Source organism: Musca vetustissima, unplaced genomic scaffold, assembly GCF_032173495.1.
Source record: "Musca vetustissima isolate MV318-11 ecotype Yass unplaced genomic scaffold, APGP_CSIRO_Mvet_v1 utg69526, whole genome shotgun sequence".
In the NCBI taxonomy this organism is placed as follows: Eukaryota; Metazoa; Arthropoda; class Insecta; order Diptera; family Muscidae; genus Musca; species Musca vetustissima.
Window position 1 is genome coordinate 67,841 of NW_026876363.1, and position 20,771 is coordinate 88,611.

General features: G+C 37.9%; 1 protein-coding gene across 1 annotated transcript in view; it reads left to right on the forward strand.

The window, feature by feature from the left end:
* Positions 1-20,771, forward strand: part of LOC133320945 (protein son of sevenless) — a 69,693-nt gene that overhangs the window by 16,244 nt on the left and 32,678 nt on the right. The window contains exon 11 of the mRNA XM_061530041.1: positions 18,615-19,346. Within this exon, the coding sequence (XP_061386025.1) occupies positions 18,615-19,346 (732 nt within the window). The remainder of the gene's footprint in view (positions 1-18,614; positions 19,347-20,771) is intronic.

Below are 20,771 nucleotides of genomic sequence, written 5' to 3' on the forward strand. Positions count from 1 at the left end.
TTGAACATTATTTGTTCAAAGAACGAACAACGTACTACCAATTAATGCTGTATACATCGGTAGGTGACATATTGAGGTATTTGCAATTTTATAGTTACATCTTCAATTTTTATAATAAATGTTTTTGGCGGAGTTTTTTTTTTAAGTTTGCTGTTGTTTGATAGTTGATCTCTTTCCATTTGCGATTAGTGATATAATTTTGCAAAGAAAATATAATTGTAAATTAATATTCTCTGTGATACACACTTTTGAATATATTCGAGGTGTTGTGTTTATAAGTTCAAGAACATTGACCAACGATTAGGCGTATAACCACCTGATTTGATATTTCCCGTGGCATAGCAACATTTTAGGTACTTTAAATAATTTTTAAGAAAAATAATCTAGGTCTGTAAGTTAGAATCATAAATCTATTCCGAATATCTTCTGATTTTCATCCATGCGATTGTCCCAAAATTCACGTACAATTTATGGACAACGTGTAGATTCAATGATATACTTTTAAATTATTTTTTTTATTCTCACATAAAATAGTTTCAAAACAATGTCAATTCAATTGAAAAAAAAAAATATTTTGAAATTTTTCAATAATTGAAAATTAATGCTTTTAGGAATGATCCACCAACAATTTTGTACCAAAATATCTCAAAATAACATATATGACGTGGTGCAATCCATATAGCTCGATATTAAATTCGCGGAAATGCTCATATGCTTCATAATTTTTTTTTGCAAATTTTTCGCGATTTTCAAAATTTTCTTACCTTTTAAACCTTCCCTGAAGCTGCACGAACATTTCAAGACTAAGATAAGAAAAAAGCTGCACGAAACATTTTTATATATAAGTACATAATAATTTGGAAAAAATAATGAAAAAAAATATTATGAAAAACAATGTTATGAAAAAATAAATATTCATTTGAAAATGAAAATTTTCAAAAAGATTTTAGAAAGAGTTCTGATGCAAAACAATAATTGAGATGAAGACACGTACATTTTGGAATAAATGCCCTAGATTATTCTTCTTGAAAATAATAATAATAGGAACACAGTATCGAAAAAGGTGGATTACTATTACATGGGGGATATTTGAAACCTTGGGCGAACATAACATGGCAGCCAAATACCGAATATTAAGGGATGCCGTTAGATGGGGATATCCGAATACTTGAGTCAATATGGAAAATTCTAATTAGGGAGAATTTCTGCCCAATAAGTATCCCTAATATTAGGTTTGTGAAAAAGAAATCCATTAGACCGGTGGAACGATCGAATTTTACAGGCATGTCGTAACATCGTCCAGGAGCTAAAAATTAAACCATTCACACAAAGCTGGATTCAAAAATAAGCTCAATGGTTGGGTGCCTCACCAATACCGCAATTTCAGAGCACTATCTTAAAGATTATTTAATATTGGGCTATCGTTATGTGAATTATACATCAACAATATTGCTATGCAAGACAACGTTTGCCGGGCCGGCAATGTTGAATGTTGAAGTGTTCGTGGATGTTCAGGGAAGGTTTAAAAGGTGAGAAAAAATTGAAAATCGCGAAAAATTTGCAAAAAATATTTTGAAGCATATTTGCATTTCCGCGAATTTAGTATCGAGATATATGAAAAGCACCACGCAACAAATTTTTCAAAATATTTAATTTTTTTTAAATTGGATTGACATTGTATTGAAACATTTTTTTGGGAGAATACAAAAAATAATTGAGAAGTATATTATTGAATGCACACGCGATCATTGTATTTACACGTTTTCCATAGAATACAGGTACATATTGGGACCAATGCAAGGATGGAAAATCAGAAGACATTCTGAATCGAGTTCGTGGCCATTCAGGATATTCGGATTCTAAGATCCATGCTCTAGATTAATATGTTTGAAAATAATAATATGAACATGTTGTTCCTTAAAGTAAATGAAATGTTGATATGCAACGGGAAATATGAAATCAGGTGGTTAAATGCCTAATCCTTTTCAATATCTTTGAACTTATAAACAGACCACGTCGCATATATCCCATACCAAAAATGTGTATCACAGAGAAAACTAATATCTATATCTATATATATATATAAATGAATTGCTGTTAGTCTCGCTAAAACTCGGGAACGGCTGAACGGATTTATCTGATCTTAGTCTTGAAATGTTCGTGGAGGTTCAGAGAAGGTTTAAAAGGTGAGAAAAAATCGAAAACCGCGAAAATTTTGCAAAACATATTATGCAGCCTATTTGCATTTCCACGAATTTAGTATCGAGCTGTTTTGATAGCACCACGTCGTAGTTGTTATTTTGAGGTATTTTGGGCGAAAATTGGTAGCGTATCATTCCTTTGAGCCTACAATTAATTATTCAACATTTCCACAATATTTATTATTTTTTAATTGGATTGACATTGTATTGAAACATTTTTTGGGACAATACAAACAATAATTGAAAAGTATATCATGGAATGTACACGCGATCATTGTATGCACACGTTTTCCATAGAATGCACGTACATTTTGGGACTAATGCAAGGGTGGAAAATCGGACATTCTGAATCGAGTTCGTGGTCATTCAGGGTATCCTAAGATCCATGCCCTAGATTAATTTGTTTGAAAATATTAATAATAATAATAGGAACATGTTACCTGAAGGAAGGAACATGTACCTGAAATGTTCCTTCCTTCAGGTAACATTCGTATTGAACATGCCAACTACCAATCATAATTTCGGGGATGATGTCTTTTATACACAGGAATCCGTTATGCTTAATTATAGCCAACTCAATGAGAAAATTAGGTCAATGTCCTTATAATACCGAAAATGGGGCGAGACCTTTATATATTGCTATATCATAGCTTGGACCTAAATAGATAATTTTTCGCAAAAATGTGTCTCACTCCCAATATCCCGGAATGACATATTTTAGCTACTACAATTGGAATGGAGATATATTAATTTTTGGTAGGAAGATTTGACACCACATGAGAAATTATGGGGGATATAATTATATGTGTTCTACCCGGAAACTTGGACCCATATTGATAACTCTTTGTAAGGAGATTTTGTACTCACTGATCATCTAAAATATAAAATTACAGCCAATTTGGTTGAAATACGTGGCCAAACCCCCCAAAATACAGAATAGTGGGCAATATTGAAAATTTTTAGTAGAATTCATGCTACCAAATAAAACAACCAATTACAGCTGATGAGGTTGAAAAACGTGTCCAAATCCTTTTGAGGATCGTATAATGGGGAGTACCATTATATAGAGGCTTTTCGTAAGCTTTGGCAAATGTGGTAGGAACATTTTCTACACTATGATCATCCGAAACATAAAATTACTGCCAAACACCGAATATTAAGGGATTACCCGGATACTTGGGCGGTACCCCGAAATATGTGCAAATATTAATAATATTTGGTACGAACACTTTCTGCTCAATTATAAACAATTCTGTTGAAAACCCCGTCAAAAAATGGGAGCTACCCTTAATTCTGAACTTTGTAATATTAAACATTTTCAATACCAAATATTCTAGGAGTAGTAGCAATGTATGTGCAAATTTCAGAGCACAATCCATAATAGAGGAGGATAAAAAAACGTTAACTTTAATATTGGGTTATCGTTATGTGAATTATACATCAACAATATTGCTATACAAGACAACGTTTGTCTTGCCTTAACAATATTGTTATGAAATAATTTTCAGTATTTCAGATTTGTTTTTCTTTTTTGCTTTTTTTATTCATACTTGCATAAACAATTTTTCTGGGTAAGAAATATATTTCGCCGTATATCGATTTTGATCGTTACATTGGAAGCTATAGCACACACGCAATAAATTTGAATATACTGAACTGAGTCTAGAATTATGATGCACTAAGTTTCGTAAACATCGGTTCAAATTTAGATATACTTGCCATATATAGTTTCGTCCGATTTTACGTAAATGATGCACCAAAACCCCTATATATTTTTCGATTTGAATGAAATATGTCATAGCGTACTGAACTTAGTCTAGAATTATATGTGCTAAGTTTCGTGAAAATCGGTTCAGATTTGCATATAGCTGCTATAAAGACCCAAAGTTTGTACGATTGACACAAAATTCTGTACAATGTACTGAAGTTAATATACATCAATTTCTGGCAAGTTACGTTGAAATCGTTTCATATTTAGATATAGCTCGACACGAAATTTTGCACTACGTATCAAATTGACTCTTGAATGACTTTAATACGTGTTGTTAAAATTAGCGCAGATGCTTCCATATATATTTCAAACGGGTGTCAGATTGAGATTAAATTTTGAAGAGTGCGGCCTACCGAATAGCGTGTATCAAGTTTGCTCTACATCGATTTACTTAAATTAGTCCCATTGTACTCAAACGACTCTAAACTTTCCCGAATGAAATGAAATTTAGCATAGGTTCCAGAAACGCATTAAGACCACATATTCAAGTTCGTTCAATTTCATGAAAGTGTTCTTTCGAAAAAGTGACGTCTGTTAGGAGACATACATATGTAGAATATATCCAAAGTGGTAAAGGGTATCGTATAGTTGGCCCCGTCTGACTTTACATCTTTCCTTTCTGGTTTTACCTTCTAATTGAATTCGTATTTCGCAGTAATTTTATATTTTGTTGAAAATGTACCTATCAATATTCACGAGAGCTTCCGAATAGACCCCATACAATGATACTCCACATTATTCGATGCGTTCGGAGGTTTGGCCAACGGTACCCGCAATATTCGGCATTTTGGGGAGCTTCTCTTAGCAAAAATTATCAATATTGGTCCATGTTTTCAGATAGCCACCATATATGCTATTCCCCTTTGTTCGGCATTTTCTCATGTGGTGTCAAATCTTCCTACCAAAATTTCACATTATAGTTGCTGCAATATGTCACTGACTGGATGGATATTAGAATTAGAATTCTCTGAATGGACACAATCTCGATTCCGAATGTCTTCTGATTTTCAATTCTTACATTGCCCCAATAAATTCGTGAAACGTGTGCATACAATGATCGCGTGATTCAATGATATCCTTCTGAATTATTTTTTTTTTTTTTTTGTATTCTCACCTAAAATATTTTCAATACAATGACAATCCAATTGAAAAAAAAATAAAATATGTACATACTTTGAAAATTTCAAAAAAAATTGGCAATGCTTCATAATATTTTTTGCAAAATTTTCGCGATTTTCGATTATTTCTCACCTTTTAAACCTTCCCTGAAGCTCCACAAATATTTCAAGACTAAGATAAGAAAAATCCGTTCAGCCGTTCTCGAGTTTTAGCGAGACTAACGAACAGCAATTCATTTTTATATATATAGATATAGATATATAGATAGATTAAAATATAATAAACAATAAGTGGGGTAGAATTTTCAATTCAATTTATTTCATAAACAAGAACCTAGCCCAAAGGGCTAAAACAAGTCCATAGACATTATTTTAAAAAAAATAAAAAAGTTACAAACCTATAATAATTTGTTTTTTAATTTCGTGAATATATGGAGTTATGACAAATTTACTTTAAATATGCTACATTAATATGTAATATATTATTACCCACCTTAATGTATTGTTTGTGTGTTACCAAAAATATTTTTCGAATTTAAAATTACATGTTATGAATAACAACTGTAGGCCTATTCTGCGACTTTCAACAATAGTTGTTATTCTTTATCTTATCCCTAGGTTTTGTTGTGTGTAATAAAGATTTTGTTATTCTGAAACTTTTATAAACAAAAATTGTTAAGCACAAGTTTTAAGTGGTGTCCCGGTAAAAATGTCGAAAGTTTTAACTAACAAATATTAGATAATTAAAAAAAAGAACACATTTTACATCAGGCTCGAAGGACCAAAATGTTTTGCACTTTTTTTATTTTCTTTCCTCTTAATGTGATGCAATTTGGTTTTGTTTTGGATTTTGTTTTTATTTAGATGTTCTTCACTTGTGGTGTGGTCTCATAACAATTTCAGTGCAAATACTATTTTAGTGAATATTATATTTGCAGTATTTTTAGTGCAATAGTAGAGTAATGTTTAGGCTAGGTTTTAGGTTATGTTTTACTTCATTTTTTCTATGTTAAAAATTGTAGGTAGCTAATAATTAATTTTTTATAGTTTTAAGGTTTTATGTTTTAAATGTTGAAATCAAGCGGCGCCTTTATAGTTACTTCGAAAACTGACCTATCATGTAAACTTCAATCCAACAGCAAATCATTTCGACTGTGACCATGTTGGATACATGGCTTAATTTTCGTAACATCTTTCTTTTGAAAAGGTGATTTACAATAACAATTGTATTGCACCGTTACATTTAACTTCTTGTAGTAACTTTTTCGTTACTTCACTTATGTAGAAAAACGATAGTTTATAGTTATTCATGAATTGAGCAAACTAGACAAAAATAAACAGGCTTAGTTTATCCGTGGATTATGTTACAGTGTTGCCAATTTAGCAGTTTTAGTACTAGATTTAGCACTTTTTAAACTCGTTTAGCCCCTAAAAAATGATCTAGAACATAGCATCTGTGCTGTGACAGTTTGGGTACTGATCACATGTGCTACAAATAATTGTTTTTGCTAAGGACTTTTCCTTTGTCATCGACTATGATATCTAGCTCCGTCTTAAGTTCACGTGTCCAGGAGTTAAATAAGGTCGCAGTAGATTTGGATTGGGGATATAATTTATTACCTTCCCTTCATCAATGCTGAAATGGTGGCGAGGTAGTTTTTGATAAAGTCATCTATGTCGACTCCAGACGACATGATAGTATAGTCATCTGCGTGTGATATAAGGTTTAGGTTAGGTTGGGGATGTACGGTTGTTTTAACAACCGTCCACTCGGAAACTATGTCCATTGTGATCATCCTTTATGTATAGGTATACCTATAAAGAAAAGAAAAAAGATAGTGGAAGAGTAGTGAGAAAAAAGGGGGGCGGAAGAGAGATTATTTTAGCCAAGCCAATTTTTTGACAAAGCCTAGAATTTGGTTAGGGTCTATTTTAGAGAAGAAGACTAGATTATCAATTTCATGACATCCAAACTTTTTATGTCTTCCGCTGATCAGCGATGGACATTTGCAGAGGATGTGCTCCATTGTTTCCAGTTCTTCTTCGTCCTCACATAGACGACAGTAATCCTCTCCACTGGAGTCCCAAACATATCTCTTCCAGCCGAGGAGGTACCACCACAGTTTACGATGGGTGATGTTGCATGTGTCATCCGTAACGCGAAGTCCTCTAAAGCGTTGGGCCCAGATGGAATATCTATGTGTATGCTGAAGCAGCTGGACGAGCCAGGAGTCCTCAACTTGTCGATAGTCACCCACGTCGTCCCCGAAGCCTGGACTATGGGCAGGGTGGTCCCGCTACTGAAGCCGGGCAAGGATGCCAGCAAAGGTGAATCGTACAGGCCGATTTCACTTTTGTCGCCAGTAGCAAAGACCCTTGAGGCTTTACTCCTCCCCAGCATTAGAGGAAGCTATCCAGTTGCGGATCATCAACATGGATTCCGTAAGCAACACAGTACAACAACAGCGTTGCACGCCATTTCCACGCATATAAGTAGATGACTTAACCAGAACCGGCCGTGCGATAGAACAGTGTTGGTAGCGCTTGACCTATCAAAAGCCTTTGATACTGTCAACCATGCCACGCTGTTTGAGGACATAGAGAACACTTCCCTCCGGCCGAGTTTGAAACGTTGGATAATCAACTATATGTGTGGACGCCAGTCGTACGTGGAGTTCCGGAACAAGAAGTCCAAACCCCGTAGAGTTAAACAGGGAGTTCCCCAGGGTGGAGTAATTTCTCCGGAACTGTTTAACCTCTACCTTTCCGGTATTCCACGCCCTCCGGACGGCATTGAAATCGTTACGTATGCAGATGATTGTACGATTATGGAGTCGGGTCCCATTGTTGAAGACATATGTGTGAGGTTGAACGCCTATCTCATCGACTTAGCAGCTTTCTTCAAAGCGAGGAATATGAAAATATCCGCCTCGAAGTCGTCAGCCACACTATTCACCACATGGACTGCGGAGATGAGAATGCCGTTGAATGTGCAGGTCGAGGAGCATACAATTCCGACCACCAACTACCCCAAAATACTCGGGGTCACATTCGACAGCATGTTCAAATCGTCCGCGCAAACCACAGCACTTGGGGCGCAGATAAGGAAACCTTGTTGACCTCTTACAAAGCGATAGGTCGGTCTGTGGCTAGCTATGCGGTTCCAGTGTGGTCTGCGAATTCCAGTGATACGCAATGGAGAAATATTCAGACCTGTCAGAATGCCGCCCTGAGGACAGCGACAGGGTGCCTTCTCATGACACCAGTGGACCATCTTTATGAGGAGACGAAGATGCTTCCCGTACGTCAGCATAGCAATATGATTTCGTTGCAGTACCTGCTTGGGTGTTTCAGGGACGATCATCCCAACCATCATATGGTGGATAGAACTCCCCCACCCAGGCGTGTCAGGAAAGATCTGCATGATCTAGAGAGAGAGGTCCAACGATACAAAAGGGAGCCTCTAGATCAAGTTGCCTATCGAGCAGGTCTGAATGACATTCACACAGATGCAGTAGCCGCAGCGCTGAACGGTTACAAAGTGAATGCCGTCCTCGGAACTCACCCCCCACCCATAGCAGCTGAAGAACGTCAGCTGCCGAGACAAACCAGAGTAGTTTTGGCTCAGTTACGTTCTGGATGGTGCAGTCGGCTCCATCTGGAGACACAATTGGAGGAAACTTAACAGGAAACATACAATTCATATAAACTGCTACAACAACAACAACTGGAGTCCCACTTAGAAGTGAGAGATCTAACTTTGCAGTGACCAGTAATAATCCCCACAACGATTTTGATCTCCCTCTTGTTGTGATCCAGCAGCGAAGACGTTCTTTTGCGAGAGAATTCTGGCCAGATAGATTTAGAGATTCTGCAAGCAGGTTCCCTTAACCATCTGTTGCCGACTACCTCGCAATGGAACGCACGGATTCTTGTTGTTGAGATCAGTTTATTAGAAGTAATGAAGAAAAGAAAAATGTGTATGTACATATAATGGCGTGTTATACATGACACAAATTTCAAAGTTGTAGACATTTGCATAGTACAGTGTTGTTACATAAACATTAAGTGTCCTCACAGTAAATTACAATGTTAATTTGAGTGTTAATATAAATTAACTATTAACACCCCTTCTTAATATTACAAATATTATTTAAAATTAATTTATATAAACTCAAAAGATATGTATGTATATAAAATAACGAATTAATCTTAATTACATAATCCAATCAGTATTCAAAATTTACATATGTTAACCTTCTGTAAAGGCTTGGTTAGAATGTCTGCTAACATAGACTTTGTTGGACAATAATTAAATAATACGCTATTCGATCTATACAAGTCGCGAAAAAAGTAAAACTTAACATCTATATGCTTGCTTCTAGGGCTTATTTTCTCATCTTGAAGTATCTTGAGGCAACTCTGGTTGTCTTCAAAAATGACCGGACTGGATATGTTGATTTCAAATTCCTTTATTAATTGCATAATCCATAAGAGTTCCTGAGATGCTTCAGCAAGAGCCACATATTCTGCCTCGGTAGATGATAAAGTTACATTTTCTTGCTTTCGACTAGCATAACTGATGACAGCATCACCAAGCTTAAAAATGAACCCACTTGTAGATTTTCGGTCATTGATGTCGCCTGCCCAATTAGCATCAGCAAAGCCTTTCAGTTCCAATTCACTCTTAGATCCAACGAGCAATTTCAAGTCTTTAGTCCCTTTTAGATATTTTAGAACCCTTTTGACATCAGTCCAATCTCTTTCATTCGGGCAAGTAATTTTCCGAGATAATATTGAAACGGCAAATGCAATATCTGGACGTGTATTGTTAGAGATATACAGCAGTGATCCGATAGCCTTCCGGTATAAGATATTGTTTTCAAGCAAATTATTCGTAGTTTCCTTCAAATATCCAGGATCCATGGGTATTGAAGAAGTCTTAACATCTTGAAGATCAAACTAATTTAATTTTTTTCAATGTAACGTTCTTGTGACAAATAATATAAGCCATTATTGAAGCTTCTATCCCCAAATAGAGTCTTAAATCACCCAATTCCGTTATTGCAAAGTGGGATTTCAGAGTACGTAAAACATCTTCAATTTGCTCATCAGTCTTAGATGCAACAATAATGTCATCGACGTAAATCAGAACGTATGTGATTGAGTTCGTGTCACTTTTAACATATAAACAGGGTTCAGCCTTTCCCCTTCTGAATCCAGAATCAATTAGGATTTTGTTGATACGAAGATTCCAACATCTTGCCGACTGTTTCAGCCCATAGAGGCTTCGGTTTAATTTACAAACATAATTTTCTTTTCCAGGTATAATAAAACCTTCAGGTTGTTTCAAATATATATCGGTGTCCAAATCACCATAAAGAAACGCCGTTTTCACGTCAACGTGACGAACTTTCATATTTCTATAGCTTGCGATGGCCAATAAGCTTCTAAATGTTGCTTGCTTTACAACTGGAGCAAAAACTTCGTCGTAGTTTTCGCCGTATTTTTGGGAAAATCCCTTTGCGACCAGTCTAGCTCTCTACTCCTTCTCACCATTAAATTTATGTTTAACTTTGAAGACCCATTTACAGCCGACCAATTTGCCATCACGTGGCAACTCCACCAAGTCCCACGTTTTGTTTTCATGCAATGCCTTCATCTCCTCTTCCATAGCCATCAACCATCTCTTGCGTCCGATCTGGATATAGCCTCTCCAAAATTTGTTGGATTATCTTCAACGCAAATTTCATTTTATCATCAGGATTAATTGTTACGTCATTATTTAAAATTTCCTCATCAGAAGACGATGAAAATTCCCCAACTGATTCAAAGCCACAAAATTCTTCTGTGCTTATCGAATTATTATCTTCTTCTTCATGAGCAAGAGGCGAAACATTAGTAGAATTGATTGTAGAGACAGATATTACCATATTTTCGTCAGAATTGTTATCTTTCTTCGGAACATCAAGAAAATCGTTTGATTCCAAAAACTTCACGTTACGGCTTATTATGATGTTATTGGTATCAGTATTTAACAAACGAAATGCTTTGCTCTCCTCAGAATATCCAACCAGAATACACTTGACAGCCACATCGTCCAACTTTTTGCGTTTTTGTTTTTCAACATGGACGTAAGCAGCGGCACCAAAAATACGAATATGGCTCAAATTTGGAGGCCTGCCAAACCATAACTCGAAAGGCGTTTTATTTACAGAAACTGATGAAAGTCGATTTTGAATATAGTTCGCATTGTTGACAGCCTCAGCCCAGAATTTGATATGAATATTCGCGTCGTATAGCATGCACCTGGCCATTTCCATTATGCTCCGGTTCTTCCTCTCTGCAACTCCATTCTGCTCAGGAGTATAGGGGGCAGTGAGCTGGTGAATTATACCCTTATTTTTGAAAAACTTCTGCATCTTTTTATTTAAAATCTCTCCACCACGATCAGTTCTAAGAATTTTTAGACGTTTTCCTAATTGGTTCTCATTTTGTTCAATAAATTCTTTAATTTTGTCGTAGGCCAAATCCTTTGATGCAATGAAAAATATTGTACAATAACGGCTGTGATCATCAATCAGAGTTAAAAAATAACGATTTCCAAAAGGGGTTGTATTTTGCATGGGGCCGCATAAGTCGCAATGTACCAAATCTAAAATTTCATTCGATCTAGATTCCGATGCCTTTGGAAAGGGTGCTCGTGTAAGCTTTGCTCTCAAGCAAACCTCACAATCAAACAAACAAGCACATTTCTTTATGCTCACACCTCGAATAAGCTCCTTAGTAACGGTTGAGCTAATTGCTTGATGACTTCTGTGGCCAAATCGACGATGCCAAATATGAATACAGTCACTCTTACATTTCGATATCATATTTGCTTTGTAAGACTGATTCAGCACAAACAAATTGTTCCTTAAAGTAGCTTTCGCATGAACATGTCCGCCCAGAGAAATTGAACAACCATTTCTGTCAAAAAACACCTTGAAACCTTCAGCAGTTAGTTTCCGAACTGACAGTAAACTCCCGTCCAGCTCTGGTATGAATAGTACATTTTGAACACGAATTTCCTTGCCTTCACAAAATATCTTGCAGTCACCACAACCAGTCACCTTCAACATTGTACCATCTGCCAAATACACCATTTCATCCACTTGCTTATTAATTTTGTCAAAATATGTCTCCTCACTACACATATGACAAGTTGCAGCAGAATCAATAAACCAATCGCCATTTGCTTTTACATTTGTGATACCAAAACAAACATTTTTATTGCCATCTTTAACAATATTGGACCGATTGTCGTTTGGCTTTTGTTGTTTTCGCATATTTTTGTTTGTGCAATCCTTTTTCATATGGCCCGGCTTTCCACATGAAAAACATTTTGGAACAAACATTTTCTTCTGCACTTAAAAAACAGCCTCAGTTTCATGTTCACCTGACATCTTTCTCTTGAACTCCTGTAGCAACTTTTCCTTCACCAAATCGAGCGTCAGATCTTCCTCCGAACGCATTTCTAATGATGAAATTAGGTGGTTGTAATCATCCGGCAAAGTGCCCAGCAAAAATGCAACAGCTTTGTGTTCTTCCATCTTCTCACCCAAATCACGCAATCGGTCCACAATTGATAAAAATTCATGAATGTGGTCTTCCATACTTTGACCACTAACCAGCCTCTTCGACGACATTTGGCGAAGCAGACTAATTTTGTTGGTTATGTTTGACTTCTCGTGATGCTTCTTCAAGGCGTCCCAGAAAGCTTTCGCCGTCTTCAGTTGCTTTATGAGTATTTTCTGTGATTCCTCCACAGCCAACCCAATAGCAGCCCTTGCCTTCCCATCACGAATCAACCACTTTTCATCCGGCTCCTCAGGCAGATTACCAACAACAACATCCCACAATTCCCTCTCCAGCAGCAGCAACTCCATGTTAAATTTCCAGACATGGTAATTAGTATTTGACAATTTGGGAAATAATGTGTACGATGCAGCCATGATTTTATCAATTTACTTCCAATAAAAAAAAAAAAAAAAAGATTTTAATTACGCGAATGTAGGCCCATAACCTGTTGTTGAGATCAGTTTATTAGAAGTAATGAAGAAAAGAAAAATGTGTATGTACATATAATGGCGTGTTATACATGACACAAATTTCAAAGTTGTAGACATTTGCATAGTACAGTGTTGTTACATAAACATTAAGTGTCCTCACAGTAAATTACAATGTTAATTTGAGTGTTAATATAAATTAACTATTAACAATTCTGCCAATGAAATAGCTGATGGGGGGTTTCACAGATCTCTCAATCAGAAGACTGGACGACTGTGACCCCCCTTCAATAGCTCGTCGGCTATCTCATTCCCTTCAATATCGTTATGTCCTGGAACCCAGGAACAATCATGAACTGCTTTCGAGTTTATAGTATGCGCCTTCACCGCTTTCAGGGCCGCCTGACTATCTACATAAATAGTCACCGGTCCCGTAATGTCGGCATTAAGTGCTTTTACTATCTCGGCCGCTTTCGTGATTGTGAGAATCTCTGCTTGAAAAACGCTACAGTCATTGTTGAGTTTATATGAGTTCTGTATACCTAATTCCCTATAGTAGACGCCTGCACCAGTGCCTTCCTCCATCTTGGACCCGTCTGTGAAGATTGACAGACCTGGCAGAGGTAGGGAGCCACTAGTCCAGGATTCCCTACTAGGAAATTCAACTTTGATGTCATTAAAGTCCCTTGAGGGGGAATATAATCACTGATATGACTATCCCCCCTAAAAAGGTCATAACCTGGCGTTATGTTTAGGATGCTGGCATGATCATAGTTCAGCGATTTCAAGGCATCTGTTTCCCGGAGTCTTAGGGAACACCTGGCCGCCTGGAATTTGATCAGAATATCCAATGGTTGGAGATTCAAGATTGCATTCAAGGCTGCCTGTGGTGTACTTCTTAATGCTCCGGTCAGAATTGAAGCCCATCGCTGTACTAAGTTCAGTTTTGTCAGCAGCTTATTTTTGTTCACCCCCTGCCACCAGACAAGACAACCATAAGTAAGTATGGGTAAGACAATCGTCGTATACAGCCAGTGTATAATTCCGGGTCTAAATCCCCAACTCTTGCCTATGGAGTTCTTGCATGAATAGAGTGCCAGCAATCCCTTCTTAGAGCGTTCCTCAACATTCCTATTCCACAGTAACTTACGGTCTAGGATAGTGCCAAGATATTTAGCTGCATCAGAAAGGGTTAAAGTCACTCCACCAAGTGATGGCAAGCGGAAACTAGGAATTTTGTGTTTCCTAGTGAAGAGCACCAGTTCGGTTTTAGTGGGGTTTACACCAAGACCCTTGGTGCAAGCCCAATTTGACAGGGTTGAAAGGGCACCCTCCAGGATGTCTGATATTGTCGTTATAAACTTACCCCCAACCAGCAAGACTACATCATCGGCATAGGCTACAACCTTTATCCTGAGATGATTGAATTTCATAAGTATCTCATTTATCACCAAAAGCCATAAAAGGGGGGAAAGTACTCCTCCCTGAGGTGTGCCTCTGTTGACAGATTTCCTCACGGAACTCTCTCCTAAGGATGAGTTGATAATTCTGCTTTCCAGCATTCTATCAATCCATTCCGTAAGGAGTGAGGGGATACATATGCCTACGAGAGCAGAATGGATTACCTCTAGCTTCACATTGTTGAAAGCTCCTTCGATATCGAAGAATGCTGCCAACGTGTAGCCAAATGACTCCATATTCTTCTCGATTCATCCAACCACCTCATGCAGAGCTGTATCCACTGATTTGCCTTTGATGTAGGCATGCTGGGATTTACTAAGTTTACCACGGTCAATGGTATTTCTAATTTCTGAGTCTAGTAACCTTTCTAAACTTTTTAGTAGAAAGGAATAAAGGCTAATCGGCCTATAGTCTTTAGGTAACGTATGACTCGGCTTCCCGGCTTTCGGGATGAAGGTCACGGTAACCTCTTTCCATAGACTTGGTATGTACGACAAAAGTAAACAAGCTCTAAAAATGTCCTGCAGAAATGATATAATACGTTCATCTGCGTGTTGCAGCATGGCCGGTATTATACCATCTGGACCAGCAGATTTATGGGGTTGAAAACTGTTTATCGCCCATACCAGTTTTGGGTATCTTATAGTATCTTCTATCATCTTCTCCTCTTCCCTCGTCCGAACTGCAGACTGATGCACACACTGCGCGTCTCCCCTATAGTCCTTGCAACCAGGAAAGTGGGTTGATGATAGAAGATCAAGAGTCTCACTACCAGAGTTAGTCCACGTACCATCACTTCGCTTAATAATTCCTATGGATTTTGTATCCTTAGATAGTACTCTGCGGAATCTGGCCGCTTCGCTGACTCCTTCGATCGACTCACTATAGCAGACCCAAGGCTCACGTTTAGCTTTCTTGATTTCCTATTGAATTTATAAACATCCCAATCTGTACTGAGCTTTGCCTTAATAGCTCTATTATAAGCTTTCCTTGCAGCCTTCCGCAAGGTTGCAAGGTCTTATGACCACCATACCGGCTGAGATTTCTTCCCAGGGTATGTTAGGGGACAAGAGGCCTCATAGCTCTTCAGAAGAGTGGCCGTGACATTTTTCGCAGCTAATTCAACATCCTCAGTCGTTTTGAGATCATTACGATCCCGGATAGAGACTGCTGTTTTAGCTTTGAATTTGTCCCAGTTCGTCTTCCGAGGATTCCTATAAGGTTTCTGTTTAACTCGAGAGGTAGGAATCTGGAAGGATATGAGTCTATGATCCGAGAAGGAGCATTTCTCAGACACCTCCGAGTTTATGACCCCAGAGTCGTCCATATTTGTGAGGGTTATGTCGATGACTTCACCTCTCACCCTATTTACAAAAGTTGGTGTATTGCCTCTATTACAAATTCTAAGATTATAGCTAAGTATGAACTCGAAAATGGACTCACCTCTTGTATTTGTGTTGCTGCTTCCCCAATGGAAGTGATATGCGTTGGCGTCACATCCGATGATGATATCACCAACTTAGCCCATCTCCTCCAATAGGCGGCATACCACAGTACCGGGCGGGTCAGGAGCCTCATAGGGAAGATAGACGGCAGAGACTATCAGTGGCTTCGAGGTACCTCTGTCTAGTCTTGCTGCCGTCATATCTCCATTGCTGAAATTAGAAAGAAGCATTAAATTTAGCTCTTTTTTAGCAAGAATACACATTCTCACCTTCTCTCCATTGGAGGTAGACAAAATCGTGTATTTTATGTCGCTCAGTTCAGTCACCTTGCCTTTGTATAGGTAAGGCTCCTGAATGAGCGCCACGTCGGTGCTTGAGGAAGAGAGGGTGAGTAGCAGTTCAGCAGCTGCTGCTCTACAGTGATGCAGATTGATCTGAATCACATTAAGCGCTTGCTGCTGCCTGCTTATTGTTTTGGAGTTGGGAGGCGGAAACAAAGTTTCCCCATTCCATAAACAACCTCCCCCTTGTTCTTCCTCAAGTACTCCTCTCCCGCAGAATCGGTATCGAACTTCGCGACTACACCGCCGTTCCTTTCAGATGAGGCGAGGATTCTCCACCTCTTCATCTGAAGGCTGTCGTTCTGCTTCTCCAATAACCTCAGTGTCTTCTCCAGCCCCTTGAACGGTTTTGGGATAAACACCGAGGTTACCATACCGCTCGGCATCTCTCGGACCGCTACGGCTGCCAGACGACCACCCTCCCAAAGGGGGTCCAGGTTGTTGATTGTCTTCTTAAGGAAATCGGAAATCTCTCGATCAACCTCGTCGGATAGGAAGAGGTCCTTCAGATAACCGTCGACCAGCTCCCATCTATCCTCACTGATGAACCCATCGGGGTCAGCTCGGTCGATGATCGCTACCCGCAGATCTTCCGGAACCTCTTTCGAATCAGCAGAGTCGCTTTGCGCAGTTGTATGTGTCTGGGCTACCTGCTTCGAGACAGCGTGTTTGGCTTTCACCCCACAATCGCTGCTCTTGGCAGGTTTCTCCTTCGACGCTACCACCGACGCAAACGAAGCAGAGCTCTGTACGGCCGACGACTGCGTGGGCCTCTTTGCAGCAGGTTGTTGCTCCTCCGAGGACCTCATTCTCTTGACATCCGTGGGCTGTAGCCGAGATTTGGCACCCGGAGTAGCAACTACTGCAGAGGTATGCCCAGCAGACGCAGGTAACAGCTTCGCGTCCGCTACCTTCTGCTTATCCACTGGCGACTGCCCAATTGTCACCGCCTTGGCTGTCAGCTTTAGCAATTCGGCAGAAGGTGGATTTACAGAGGGCGGTTCTGCCTTATCGGTCTTCTTGGATGCCTTTTTACGGGCTCACTTTCGGGCCGATTTCGACAGTCCCCTGCCTTCTGTCTTTGTGGATTCTGATGTATGGGACGTCTCAGTGCTCAGTTTACCCTTTGGGGGTTAGTAAAGACGGCTCCATAGTAAGTGCTGTGTGTGAGGGTTTGAGGTCGACCATGGCATAGCCTCTTACCATGGCAAGGACTTGGCAACTAAGCCTGAAACACTTGTTGAGGCGCCCAGGAAATCAACGAGGCTCCGTTTTAATACAGTCGGTACCCTGACTGCAAACCGTGGAACGCTGATAGGCACAAGGTCGCATGACACCCCAGCGTTAGGGGAGACACTTTAAGAAGGTAGTGTCCCAAACCTTTTTAAATGGATATAGGAGAGGGGGCGCCATTCTCGCCTCGTCAGCCCAGGGATCATAGGCACTCGGTCATTTCCTCCGAGACTCTCCCCCTGAGCCCGCTGATTGTCCGCGACTGTTTATTGGTTATTCACAGTTGCCCAACGAATGGCGTTGGGCTTCCCACTATCCGCAACCTGTGGACGCGTCCGTTAGCATTCAGCTATGCTCGCCGTAGGCAGGATTGGGAATTCCCGACTTTTTTCATTCCCGGGTACACGGGATTTTCACAACTTTGTACGTTAAAATATTAAAGGGTTGGAATGATATTATTTTAATTAAATAATTAGAATTATAAAAAAAGTTACGTTCTACGTCATTGTAAAATAACACTTAAAAAGAAATAATAAAGAATTAATTTTCAAATAAAAGTATTTTAGTATATTTTTGGCAAAACATTGTATTAAGAACTATTTGTACACATTAACAAAGAATTTTTAATTTGTGCATTCAAGAGGTTGCTTAATATACTGTTTCTTATGTTGATGTCAAAATGCTAGCAATTATTCTCCCACATTTTATGGACTTTTACTCACTTTATATTAAACTTATTTCTTAAAAAAAAAACTACTTATAGGGGTTGACTTTGTATGAATGAATTTCATTTTCCCCAACCTAATATATAAAATGGTAAAAAATTGTTGATGGATATTTTTTACCCACTGAAAAATATAAATACTGAACTAACGAAAAATTACCAGTTGACAACCGTAAAATTTCATAATATGGATATTCCATCATTATAAAATTTATTAATTATTTATATATAAAAATACTAATTTTATATCTTGCATGTTTTTTATTATTTAGAGCGAGCAAGAAAAATATCAAAAACAAATCACGTTTGCATATGGTCATAGCCCTCCTCCTATTGAACACCACCTCAATGTACCAGAATCTGAGATTACTCTTTTAACATTGCATCCGTTGGAGTTGGCCAGACAACTTACTTTACTGGAATTTGAACTCTATAAAAATGTGAAGCCATCGGAGTTGGTGGGATCGCCATGGACAAAGAAGGACAAGGAACTAAAAAGTCCAAATTTGCTTAAAATTATGAAACATACCACAAACGTTACACGTTGGATTGAAAAAACTATAATTGAAGCTGAAAACTACGAAGAACGTGTGGCTATGGTAACCCGGGCAATAGAAGTAATGATGGTAATGCTGGAATTAAATAACTTTAATGGAATATTATCTATAAGCGCCGCAATGGGCAGTGCTTCCGTATATCGCTTAAAATTAACATTCCAAGGTCTACCGGCGCGTTATGAAAAATTTTTGGAAGAATGTCGTGAAATGAATGACGGACATTTAAAAAAATATCAAGAACGGTTGCGATCTATAAATCCGCCTTGTGTCCCTTTTTTTGGTCGTTATTTAACTAACATATTACATTTAGAGGAAGGCAATCCCGACTTTTTGCCCAATACCCAACTTATTAATTTTTCAAAACGACGGAAAGTTTCGGAAATTATTGGTGAAATTCAGCAGTATCAGAATCAACCCTATTGCTTAATGGCTGATGCTACAATAAGGGTAAGTCGATATTATATACTAAAGATACATTTTTGCATTAACTATAGAAAGAAAAATATTTGCTTTTCTAAAAAATGTGTTGATCAAAATTTAATGAACAAAACTTTTGACGATTTTTATTGATGCCGTGTAAACAAGCATAAAAATTGCATATGGCAATATTGACAATTAGAGTAAATTCGGATAAAGACGGGTAATTTGGTACAGCAGAGTTTTTTTTCATTGCAATAACGATTCTAATCCCATTTATTTGTTATTTTTATTGGCAAAATTTATGTTGGTGTTATGGATGACCATTTTGATATTCAGTTAAAAATTGTTTTTACAAAGAAACGCTTACCTTAAAAAAGGTTGGTATTCATAAGTCAAAGGCAAGGATTAATAGCACTCAAATCAAAGTAAAATAATCTATTCACTAAGTCTTTTTTAATTAATAATTTGTTTAATTATTCCATGGGCGGCTAATGTGGTATAGATGAAGGCTGCTAATGTACTATTATTCAGAATAATCTTGCTCAAAACATGGACCCAGAGGCCCATATTCCATGACATACGTTGGTTTTATATAAAAACCATCCGAGCCAAATTTTGAAGGCCTGTGTCAAGTGGTGCGGCTCTTAAATAGTTTATACGCAATATATGGGTTAATACTCAAAATGAGGTAAACATATATGGGGGCTCCCAGAAAATGTGGACCTATGACGACAATTTTTGAATGTTTTGTGCACATTGAAAAATCTCTGGGCTAAATTACAGGCAATTTGATTGTAAAATGAGGATAATAGTTAAAAATACCTTAAATCGGATGGTACGGTTGTGTGAGGGCTATATCAGAACGTGGACCCAGAGACACCATTTTCCTTACTAGTGGTTGTTTTGATATTAAAAAATGTTAGCCAAATTTTGCCCGCATGTGTCAAGTGGTTTAATACTTTATTATTTATTTACTCACATGTTTAAAGTATTATAAAAATATCCAATTTAAAAAGATTTGATAACAGAAACCCGGAAATAGGGTGTAAGATGTTGTATTAGCGATTCAGTATAGTAAATACCCAAATAAATACCCGCAAAAGTGTATTTACCCGGTAAATACCATCTCTATACATTTTGGTATAAGTTCCAAGATATTGACAACGATTATACATATAAATGTTCGTGACATAGCAAGATTTTACGTCATAACAACATGTTCCTATGGAATTGTATATAATTCGGTACGTTTGATACCTAGTGGGCAAAAAGTCATGCGGTGTCTTATTATTAGTATTACTTTATATGATATATTTGCATTTTATTAAAGATCTACAAATATTCCTAATATATCTAACAAATTACTACACATAGGATACATTATTTCCAAACAAAATAATCTAGGACGTTAATCTCAGAATTGGAATTCACTGAATGAACACGAACTCGATT